The sequence below is a fragment of the Panthera leo genome, chromosome D1 (genome assembly GCF_018350215.1).
Source record: "Panthera leo isolate Ple1 chromosome D1, P.leo_Ple1_pat1.1, whole genome shotgun sequence".
In the NCBI taxonomy this organism is placed as follows: domain Eukaryota; kingdom Metazoa; phylum Chordata; class Mammalia; order Carnivora; family Felidae; genus Panthera; species Panthera leo.
In genome coordinates, this window is record NC_056688.1 from 21,312,123 (window position 1) to 21,324,556 (window position 12,434).

Consider the following 12,434-nt stretch of genomic DNA (forward strand, 5'->3'; position numbering starts at 1 on the left):
GAAGTCAGATGCTCAACGAACTGAGCCACCCAGGCGCCCCCAAAATCAATTTTAAGAAGTAATTTTAAGACTGATTTTAGAATCCATCTACTCTGTTGCATTATGATAATATACATTTATATCTTTCTCTTACCATGCCTTATTTATGTATGTGACATATAGCCCAATGCCATACATTGCTAGGTACTTAGAGGTGCAAGATGCTGTGTGTGTGTGTGCACGCAAGTGTGTGTGTGTGTGTGTATTTCCATGAACAAGAAAGTGATTAAAGCAATAACCATTTCCTTTTACTAGATTCAGCAGGTACTTTTTGCTCATCCTTCGCAGCAGCTGGAACCAGGAACCATCTACCCAAAAGTAGTTTGCATATCATACAATCAGTGTTAGGCAGTGATCTCATAAAATATAAGACTCCAAGACTCTGTGTGTGTAGGGAGGGGGGTGTGCTTAGGGTGCACTGTAAAGAGGAGTGGAAAACTAGGTTCAATAAATGTAGGTGTTCAGCAATTCAAAGGACATGGAACTCAGAACCCCTTGTACTTCTGGTTTGCATGACACCTTAACCACAGCTTACCCTGATCATGCTCATTCCAGACCTGGTCCTGAGCAACAATACCAGCTCAGGTACAGAAAGTTTAGATTAAACAAAGGCAGAATGTAATCAACGTCGCTTCTGGTCCTGAACTAGGAGGATCATTTTCTGTTATTGCCCAGAAAGCTCAAGCTTTCATACTGATTTAGAGATGGCTGTGTCCTAGTACACAGGTCCAGACAAATCCCATGCTTTACCTGCTTGACTCCTAGCTGTGACAATTTGATACGAGACTCATACTTTCTCTCTTAACTTCTTTTATGGCCGTTCAGATAACACGAAAAAGCAAAAACCATAAGGGATAACTCTATGTTGTGCATGTAACACACCTAACTTGGTTCTCCTTTTGAAAAAAGGAAAATCCATACACAGTTCTTAAATCACTAACCAGAAAGTTGTCGGCTGAGTTGCTTTTACTAAAGCTTTGTCAATCTTACCTTTATAAATGTCTTAATAGCTTTTATAACAATTTTAATAAACTTTTCCCCAAACAACCTGAAAAAAATGGGTCCTAGTTCAAAAGAAAGCTTATCTTTTCGGCAGTAAAAAATTATCATTTCTGAAAGTCTTTGTCTGCAACTGAAGCAGATTTCACTTGTATTTTAAGGCTTCTCAAATGAAATATTAGTGACCATATTTAACACATACTTTTAGCTACCTCAAATAGTGATAAGATACATAACAATATGAACACACCTTTGCAATGTCTACAGGGATTCCTGAATAGCACAGACATTATTTACATACTGACACACTTTTTTCAATAAGGAATACAATTTCATCAAAATAGACAATAAGTAAAAGAAAAGCAAAAATTAAAAAAAAAACAGTGAAAACCAACCATTTTATATAAATAGTACTTGGTAAGTGCAAATCAAGCATGTTGATATGGAGGTCAGGGCATGTGGTGTGAAAGGTCATGTAAAATCATAAGTCAGTGGCTATCTGGTGGTAGATGATAACTACATTTATTATGGTGAGCATTTTGTACAGTATATAAATGTCAGATCACTATGTTGTATGTGTGAAACTAGTGTAATATTTACGCTAACTATACTTTGTTAAAGATCAATTAATTTTTCTTTGTAATAAATTGGCTTCCAGAAAAAAATTAATTTTTAAAATAAATAAGTGAACCACAGTCAAAGTTTTTGCGATGTCAAACATCTAAAAAAAGACAAGCTAACAAACCAGTTATGCTAAATTTCACAATGCCTAAATCTTTATTTTTTTAATGTAAATTCAAGTTAGTTAACATACAGTGAAGTCTTGGCTTCAGGAGTAGAGCCCAGTGATTCGTCTCTTATATATGACACCCAGTGCTCATCCTGAAAAGTGTGCTTCTTCATGCCCATCACTCATTTAACCCATTGCCCCACTCACCACCCCTCCAGCAACCCTCAGTTTGTTCTCTGTACTTAAGAGTCTCTAATGGTTTCCCTCCCTCTCTGTTTTTATGTTATTTTTCCTCCCTTTCCCTATATTTATCTGTTTTGTTTCTCAAATTCCACAAATGAGTGATATCATATGATACCTGTCTTTGACTGACTTATTTCGCTTACCATATTACCCTCTAGTTCCATCCACATTGTTGCAAATGGTAAGATTTCATTATTTTTCATTGCCAAGTAGTATTCCATTGTATACACACACACACACACACACACACACACATCTTCTTTATCCATTCATCAGTCGATGGACATCACAATATCTAAATCTTGAGCGAATATTAGAAAAATGGTATAAAAGTAATATTATTAAAGTTATCTTAGAAATGTTTAAATTATCACTTGATTAAGAGGTTTTTGTTTGTATCAAGATTTTATTCAAATTCTAGTTAGTTAATATATAGCATAATATTGGATTCAGAAGTGAAATTTAGGATTAAAAGTTTTAAAGTAGTCATCTTTTTGTGTTGTCTCAAAAGAAAAATAAGCCAACATCCTATTCCAGAAAAGAAATTGTCACAACTTGGTTTATTCACCGCGTGTTTCTTTCAAGTTGTCATTGCTTTCCCAGCTGCAGTTTCAGGGTTTTGTATCTTAAACTCCATATGGGAGTAGCATATGGAAACCAACAAAAACAGGAGTGATTTAGCTGTTCCCAAGTCCTGTAGCTCTGTGAGTTCTCCTGTTTAAATATCAAGTGACTTTCACTTTTATCCTATCCAGAGAAATCCTGAGATCTCCATAACATTCCTAGAGCTTCCAGAAAGGAAGAGTCATAGAAATAGCTGTCTTTTCCCCATAATTTGCTTTCTAAACTCCTTCAACCTCACTTGAGTTTGGAATACCACATACTATTTAATCTCCTGAAATTTCTGATCTCTGTGTTCCTGGTTCCTCATAAATGTGGCCACCAATTTGGGCCTACCTTCCCCAAAACACTATTAATGCATGATCATCATGCATTGTAAGTTTTATCAAAGCTGTATGTACAGTGGGGGGATAATTACAGTACTCTAAAGAGCAGGATACAAATTCAAACTGAAATGTGGTTTTAAACCTCATTGTCCTTTTTTCTACAGAGAGATTTTTTGTTTATTGTACGTGCGTTTTTTTATATCTTGACCTAATGCTTTGTGGCTGGGTTCCTTTCTCTTCTGTGCCCTATTCTGTGAATTACTAGTACTTGCAAACATTCTAAAATTTTTTTTTAACTTAATTTACAGAAAAAGCTCCATTTTTGAGCCGATCATCTCTCAACTATCCTAGCATAACAGGACTTCTCTTTCACAAGAAAAAGAACTATTAAACTATTTTCCTAAAACAACCACTACCCTGAGAGATATTCATGTATAAGCCAACAAAGCACTGTCAACTTCAAAAATAAAAACGTTTTCTCATATTCCACGATTACTGAAATAAAAATAATGAAATGAAGTAGACAAGTATACTTGAAACAGCAGTAGACTGAAATCAGGAGGTTACAGTTTATCTAGGTGTTTCTTTCATAAGATGTATGATTTAACTCATTAAATTTTCTCAGCTTCAGTATCATGTCTATGCAATAAATATATATTCATGATATAAATATGTCTCAGTTTCATATTTACCAAGATAAATATGAAATCTCTGCCAGAAGGAGCATATGTCAGTTTACAGCTGGCAAGTGGATTATATTTTATGGACTTCATGGAACTTGCTATATCTGTGAAACACTGGCATTTCAAGGAGGCACATTAAAGGCCAGTGGAAGATGTAACCAGTAGAGTATGGATTATCTGATTCCTGATTCCACCAGTACATTATAAGTCGCAGGTAAGAAACCAAGATCACCGTAGTGTTACTTTACCTGATCTTTTGCAGAACCTTTTATCTTTTTCCAGGAGAAAAAAAAAGCAAACTCCATAATGACAATGGAAAAACAAAGATAAGCTTATTCATTAATGTTAAATAGTTAAAATGGTGTAAAAGAGTAGAAATTGCAAAACTGGTGAGGAAGGAAATTATACTATTTAAAAATTGGAAACAAATTGAGAGAAGACTCAATTTCCTTCATCATGGTAACAAAGATATAGGATATGAAGTCTCCGCCTAAATTGTGATAAAAGAAACAGAATATACCAGTCCTATTACTACCTGCACAGGGACACTGATTCTGATCAAAACCTTCTCCTACTGAGGGTTTTTCTCAGAGCAGTTTTAACATCTTTGTTTCTCAAGCTGTAGATTAAAGGGTTCATCATGGGAACCACACTGGTATAAAAGACAGAAGAGATTTTCCCCTTATGCATAGACAGAGCAGACGACGGTTTGAGATATGTAAACGCACCTGATCCAAAGAACAAGGAAACAGCAATTATGTGGGAACTGCAGGTGCTGAACGCTTTGGACCTGCCCTCAGTGGAGCTGATGTGGAGGATGCTGGAGAGGATGCAACCATAAGACACAAAGATGGTGACACTGGGCACAATGATGTTGATGCCCACCACGATGAAAACCACCAGCTCATTCACGTAGGTGCTTGTGCAGGAGAGCTGGAGAAGGGGGAGGATGTCACACAAATAATGGTTGATGGTGTTCGCATCACAGAAGTTCAGTCTCAGCATGCATCCTGTGTGGGCCATAGCACCCGAAAATGCCATCAAATATGAACCAAGCATAAGACAGGAACACACTTTAGGGGATATGACAACATTATACAAAAGTGGGTTACAGATGGCCACATAGCGATCATAGGCCATTGATGTCAGCACATAGCATTCAGAAATGACAAAAAAACAAAAAAAGTAGAATTGGGTCATGCACCCCCTATAGGAGATAATATTCTTCTTTGATGTGAAATTAATCAGCATTTTGGGTGTAAACACAGAAGCATAACAGAGGTCTATGAAGGACAAATTGGAGAGGAAAAAGTACATGGGGATATGTAGGTGTGAATTCAGCCCAATTAGAGTTATCAAGCCCAAATTTCCTAACACAGTGACCACATACATGACTAGAAACAGGCAAAACAGGGGGAGCTGGAGATCTGGTAGGTCTGTTAGCCCTACCAGGATAAATTCAGTCACAAAAGAGGCATTTGTAGGAGCCATTCTTCTCCAAGGGGATCTGTGAGCACAGAAAAACAGGGTTACATTAGATGAAAACCCACCACTTCCCACAATATTGCATCCTAAAAGAGGGAATATAGGCTGGGACTATCTGAGACTAACCAAATCTAGATCACTAAAATCTGTCTTTACCTCTATCATGATACTGAGAAACACTAACTTCTCCTTTATTAGAGGTTTATAAGCTAAATATAGCAAAGAGTATCACAGTTTAGCCTAAAGAGGGAAGTCCAGTGCTGCCATATGCGAACACAACTGCTGGAAAAACCAAGGGAGAAGGGAGAAAAAGGATGGACCAGGACATAATTGTCCTTCTCTTATCCCCCCATTTCTTCATTCACTTAAGACTCCCATTAAATAAATATGGAGGTAGAGATCTTAGGATATTTGCTGGTCTCTAATCCATATTAGACCTTATGTGGTGGGAACCGAGAACATCGTTTCTTTCTTTTTTCTTTTTTTAATTTTTAATGCTTGTTTATTTTTTGAGAGAGAGAGAGAGAGAGAGAGAGAGAGAGAGAGAGAGAGAGAGAAACGGCACCAGCAAGGGAGGGGCAGAGAAAGAGGGAGACACAGAATCTGAAGCAGAGTCCAGGCTCTGAGCTGTCAGCACAGAGCCCAACGTGGGGCTTGAACTCATAAATTGTGAGATCATGACCTGAGCCAAAGTCAGACGCTTAACTGACTAAGCCACCCAGGTGTCCAAGAACATGGTTTCTAATCCAAAACTAAGGGACCAGAGTCTAGGACAGGTTAAGTTACTGCCTCATGTCACAGAATAAAATCCACAAATCCAGAAAAGTGAGAGTTCTATCCATGGAGAAGGAACTTATTGATGGAGATATTGTATCCCTGCACTACTTAAGTCTCTAAACATTCCTGATCTCCCTTTGAACAGATTCTTCCTCACTTGAATCTCAGAACTGCACAAAGTAAAAATGAAAGTGGCATATTAGATCTTTGGATTTCCATCTTACAACAAGAGGGACATTCATATAAATGGAATTCAAACACTCACACTTCTTAGGCAAGAATATCCTGGTGCTTCCTTATTGTTTGTTTACCCCAGCAGTCCTGGAAAGGCAATTTCAGGGCTTTGTGCCCTTTGATTCTAAGAGGATATTGCATAGGTGTAACTTCAGATACGTCCTAGAAACCTTTCCGAGCTACAGATCATAATTTCTGATTATGACTTTGAGTTCTCTCAAACAACAGAGAAAAATAAAGTCTTCATTATTAACTCGTTTGCCATTTGATAAGGTACACATGATTGAATGTGAGTTTAATGATACACTGCACGTGGTTATAAACAGAATAGAAGCTTGCACAGTCATTTCCCCTTGGGAAATAGATTCTATGCATAAAGGGAAATAAGAGGATTGTATTTACACCCTCCAGCATGCATCTGTCTTTAGTTCTTCAGGGACTCAAAATTAACTCAAGGTTTCTCATCACTCATGGGATTGTGTATCTCCCAAGACAAAGCCCAAAATGAACTCCCATCTCTCTGTCATCTTCATCTCTGAAGGGAAATCGATTATACATTTCCCTCTTTCTTCCCATATCCTAACTGGAAATTTTTCTGCAGGCATTCTGCCTCTAAGATTCTTTATTTCTTTATCTGAAAATTTGCAAGATGGAGCATCTCAGGTCAACTGTCTCTTCCTGGGATATGTCTAAAATAATTTTAATGCCATGTTTCTTTTTTTTAAATACATACTGGAAATTTGTACCTGACCATCCTCCTGAGACTTTTGTGACATTTCAATAACTGACGTCATCTATTTCTTCTCATCACACACACACAAACAGGGGCTGCAGAGTTAGAGCGTGTGTATAAATCCTACCTCCACTCTTACTAATCATACCCCAGGCAAATTACTTAATCTCTTTCTTCCTCTGGTTTATCTTTGTAAAATAGAAATGGTAAAAAAAAAATGGCATCACTTTCATTAAATTGTTCTAATCATTAGATGAAAAAATGTAAGTAAAATGGCTAGAACACTGACTATCCCACGGTAGATAGTCATTAACGTCAGCTTATATAGGTTCTCAAAAATTTTGAAACAACCTCCATCATAACACTCATCATTCTTCCCTTTAATTCTCCTGTTCTTCAATAATTATAACTTCTGTAAGAATAATTTTTGTCTTATTTGTTAAGTACAGTACAGTGTACAGAGTAGGAACTCAAATTTTTCTGAAAGTGATGTTGTTCTCAAAGCTTCAAAATATTTTCCACAAAACCCAAATGTTAAGCCACAGAGTCTGCCACCACAATGACATCCATGCCTTTCCTTCAGCCACCACCATAATTGAGGCAGTGGTTAGGTTTTAACTTAACTCTACTACTGAACCGTAGTGGCTTTTCTATTTTCTAGCATTTCCACACACGCCCTCTTACTTAACCATCCACACTGCTGTTAGAATGACCTCTGAAAGCACAGATCTGTCATTCCCTAGTTCAAGAACTTTCAATTGTTCTCCATTATCTCCGGCAACTGAAATTTTGTCATAAAATGATGTCTTAAAACTGTGATTCAGGGGCACCTGGGTGGCTCAGGTGGTTGAATGTCCAATTCTTGATTTCAGCTTGGGTCTTGATCTCAGGGTTGTGAGTTCAAGCCCTGCCTTGCACTCCACAGTGGGCATGGGGCCTGCTTTAAAAAAATAAGCAAAAGGTACCCCCCCGCATGCCATGATTCAGCCTCAGTAAAACCAAAGAAGAAATTGAGTCGAAGCTATTTTTTTCTTTCTTCCCCATCTTTACAGGGTATAATTGAAAATTAATAACTTTATATATTTAAGATATATGATTTGAGGGGCACCTGGGTGGCTCAGTCACTTAAGCATCCCACTTTGGCTCAGGTCATGATTTCACGGCTCATGAGTTTGAGCCCCGCCTCAGGCTCTGTGCTGACAGCCTGGAGCCTGCTTCAGATTCTGTGTCTCCTTCTCTTTCTGCCCCTCTCCCACTCACACTCTGTCTCTCTCTCTCAAAAATAAATAAACATAAAAAAATTAAGATATTTGACTTGAGTTTATAAGTGTAAACATTGTCAAATAATTCCCCCAAATTAATTAAAATATCTATCAGCTCACATAGTTATCTTTTTTTTTTTTTGCAGTGAGAATATTTAAGATCTACCCTCTTAGAAAATTTAAAAGTAGGAAATAAATTATTTCCTACTTTTATAGTAGGAATAATTTTACTTCTTTTCAATTTGGATATTTTTCATTTCTATTTTATTTCTATCTATAGTGATATTGGTACACATTAGATCTCCAGAACTTATTCATCTTGCATAAAGGAAACTTTGTATATCTTAACCAACACTGTACAAGGATTCCCTTTTCTTCACAAACTCACCAATGCTTATCTATTGTCTTTTTGCTACTAGCCTTTAAACAGATGTGAGGTGGTATCTCACTGTGGTTTTCATTTGCATTTCTCTGGCAATCAGTGATGTTGAGCATCTTTTAATATACTTTTTGGCCACTTGTATGTTTTCTTTTTAGAAATGTGTATTCGGGTCCATTGCCCATGTTTTTTAGCAGACTCTTTTTTGTGTGGTTGCTGTTACTTTTGAGTTTTAGGTGTTCCTTACACATTTTGGATAACTTTTTATCAGATGCATGGTTTACAAACATTTTCTTCCATTCCATAGGTTGTCTTTTCATTTTGCTGATTGCTTCCTTTGCTCTGCAGAAGCTTTTTATTTGATGTAATCCCATTTATCTATCTTTGCTTTGGTTGCCTTTGCTTTTGGTGTCATATCCAAGAAAATCTTCCTTTTATGCAAAATTCTATATCTGAGTTTTTGTATTTATTCCATTGGTCTTTCTGTTTATCTTTATGCCAAACCCACACTCTCTTGGTTACTATAGCTTTGTAGTAAGTTTTGTAATCAGGAAGTGTGAGTCTTGCTGCTTTACTCTTTTTCAAGAGTGTTTTGGCTATTAGGGCCCTTTGTGTTTCCATATGAATTTTGGATGGGATTTTCTATTTCTGCAAAAAAGGGCATTGGAATTTGTGTTGAATCTGTAAATCACTTTGGGTAGTATTAATATCTGTTTATTTATTTATTTTTTTTATAAAGAGAAAGTGAGTGAGTGTAAGTGAGGGGAAGAAGGAGAGAGAGAGAAAATCATAGGCAGGCTCCAGTGTGGAGCCTGACTTGGGGCTCAATCCCATGATCCTGGGATCATGACCTGAAATCAAGAGTCAGATGCTCAAACAACTGAGCCACCCAGGCGCCCTGGGTAGTATTTATGTTAACAATATTAAGTTTTTTGGGGCGCCTGGGTGGCTTAGTTGATTAAGCATCCGACTTCAGCTCAGGTCATGATCTCACAGCCTGTGAGTTCGAGCCCCGCGTCAGACTCTGTGCTGACAGCTCGGAGCCTGGAACCTGCTTCAGATTCTGTGTCTCCCTCTCTCTCTGCCCCTCCCCTGCTCATTCTCTGTCTCAAAAACAAAACAAAACAACAATATTAAGTTTTTCAATCCATGAACGTGGAGTATGTTTCCATTTATTTATGTCTTCTCTATTTTCTTTCATCAATATTTTTTAGTTTTCATTTTACAAGTCTATATCTCCTTGGTTAAGTATTTGATTCTATTTGATGCTGCTTTAAATGGAACTGTTTTCTTAATTGCACTTAAGGATTATTCATTGCTATTATATATAAAGGCAACTGATTTTTGTATGCTAACTTTGCATCCTGCTACTTTCCTAAGTTCACTTGTGGTTTTATTTATTTATTTATTTATTTATTTATTTATTTATTTATTTTTATGGATTCTTTAGAATGTTTTACATATAATATCCTAACATTCATGAAGAGAGATCATTTTACTTCTTTTCAATTTGGATACTTTTCATTTCTATTTCTTGCCTAATATCCTGCCTAGAAATTCCAGTACTGTGTTGCATAGAAACTGTGAGAGTTAAGTGCCCTTCCCTTGACCCTGAACTTCAAGGAAAAGCTTCCAGATTTCACCATTGAGTATAATGTACCCTGGGGTTTTTTAATACAGCTTTTGTTCTGTTGAGATAGTTTCCTTCTAGTCTTAATTTGTTGAAAATTTTTATCATGAAAGAATGCTGAATTTGGTCCAATGCTTTTTCTGAATCAATTGGCATGATTGTGTGTGTGTGTGTGTGTGTGTGTGTGTGTGTGTGTGTGTGTGTATTTCTCTCATTTTATTAACGTGGTATATTACTTTGATTAGTTTTCATATGATGAACCACCTTCGCATTCCAGGAATAATCCTACTTTGTCATGGTATGTAATCCTTTAAACATGCTGCTGAATTTGATTTGCTAGTATTTTGTTGAGGATATTTGCATTAATGTTCATTAAGGTTATTGGTCCATAGATTTCTTTTCCTGTATTGTGTATATCTGCCTTTGGCATTGGGGTAATGGTGGCCTCAAAGACTGAGCTGGAAAATGTGCTATTCTCTTCAATTTTTGAAAAAGCTTCAAAAGGACTGGTGGTAGTTCTTCCATAAATGTTTGGTAGAATTGACCAGGAAAGCTATGAAGTCCAGGACTTTTCTTTAGTGGGAGATTTTTATCTACTGATTCAATATTCTTACTAGTTATAGGTTTATTAAGATTTTCTGTTTCTTCATGATTACATCATGGTAGGCTTTGAATTTTCAGGAATTTTTCATTTCATCTATGTTATCCAATTTGTTGGCATATAATGGCTCATAGTTCTCGCTTATAATGCTTTTTATTTCAATAGAAGTGGTAGTAATATCTAGATCATCATTTCTGATCTTTTCTTTGACATTTTTAAAAATTTTAAATTCTATGAAAAATGTCATACATATACAAGAGTTGAGAGCAAATTACAGTTTACTATCCTGAACCCATTAATAAATGAAAAAAATACCAACTCATAGTCAATCCTATTTATCTCTACCATGATTATTGAACCCCCGCCTCAACTGGGCTATTTTGGAGAAAATCCCAGGTATCATATCATATGCATTTCCAAAAGATAAATATTTATTAAAATTATAATAACACTCTTTTACACTTAAATTAAAATAAAAATGCCTTATACTATCAAATGTCCAATCAGTATCTGAATTTCTCTGATTGTGGGTGAGGATTTTAACACAGATCTACACTAAAAGTGTAAGGTGTAACTGGGTGATAAAGTTAGTGGATATAGTTGGTCCATTCTGAAAAACTTGCCCTGTAACATCCTTTCATCATAAATTATTTAAATTGAAATCTGTTCAAATATAAACCATAGTTCCATTGGATATTCTATAAGCAAGCAACTGTGGTAGTTCCATTCTGCGTTTAACATGCTTTATAGATATAAAACGTAAAGGGAATGAGGAAAAAGTATAGTGCAACTCCTTATTTCAGTCCCTACAACAAATTATAGGTATCTATTATGGGACAAGGGGAAAGTGATAGAGAGAAGAAAGCTGAGAAGGAGTGGAAAATCTTTTCTCAGCAGAAATAAGGTAGACATTTTATTATTTTTATTTAATTTTATTCATTTTATTTATTGAGCCAGGAAATACTGTTCATGATCATTTTGTTCTTGTCAACAATATATTGTTCTGATATGATTTATTTGACTCTACTATCTTTTTGCTTAGTCTAACTAGCTACAGTTTTGTCAGTTTTCTATTCTGTTTGTGATACCTCCAGATTTGTTTTTCTTTTTCAAGATTGTCTTGGCTTTTTGGGGTCTTTTGAGGTTCCATGCAAATTTTAAGATTATTTCCCCCAGTTCTGTGATAAATGCTGTTGGTATTTTGATAGGATTGCATTAAATGTGTAGATTTTTTTTGGTAGAATGGACATTTTAAGAATATTTTTCTTCTAATCCATGAGTATGGAGTATCTTTCTATTTATTTGTGTCATCTTCAATTTCTTTCATTGATGTTTCATTGATGTTTTATAGTTCTCAGAGTACAGGCCTTTCACCTCCTTTGCTTTTCTATTCTGTTTTATTTATATCTGCTCTAATCTTTATTTCCTTTCTCCTGCTAGATTTGTGTTTAGTTTTCTCTTGTTTTCCTACTTCCTTAAGTTGTAAAGTAAGGTCATTAATTTGAGATCTTTCTTGATTTTTAACGTAAGCTTGCATAGCTACAAATGTCTCCCTTACCACTGCTTTTGTTGCATCCCGTAAGTTTGGCATGTTGTGGCTTTGTTTTCACTCATATTTAAAGAGAAGAGAAGGAAAGAAACCACAAGAGACTCTTAATGATAGAAAACAAACTGAAGGTTGATGGAGGGAGG

At 36.0% G+C, this 12,434-nt stretch overlaps 1 protein-coding gene across 1 annotated transcript; it reads right to left on the reverse strand.

The window, feature by feature from the left end:
- Nucleotides 1-4,199: 4,199 nt before the first annotated feature.
- On the reverse strand, nt 4,200-6,913 carry LOC122199731 (olfactory receptor 145-like). Its single transcript, XM_042905032.1, has 2 exons — nt 6,903-6,913; nt 4,200-5,136 (listed from the first exon to the last, which is right to left on the reverse strand). Exons 1-2 carry the CDS (start codon nt 6,911-6,913, stop codon nt 4,200-4,202), a joined length of 948 nt encoding a protein of 315 aa, XP_042760966.1.
- Nucleotides 6,914-12,434: the final 5,521 nt, after the last annotated feature.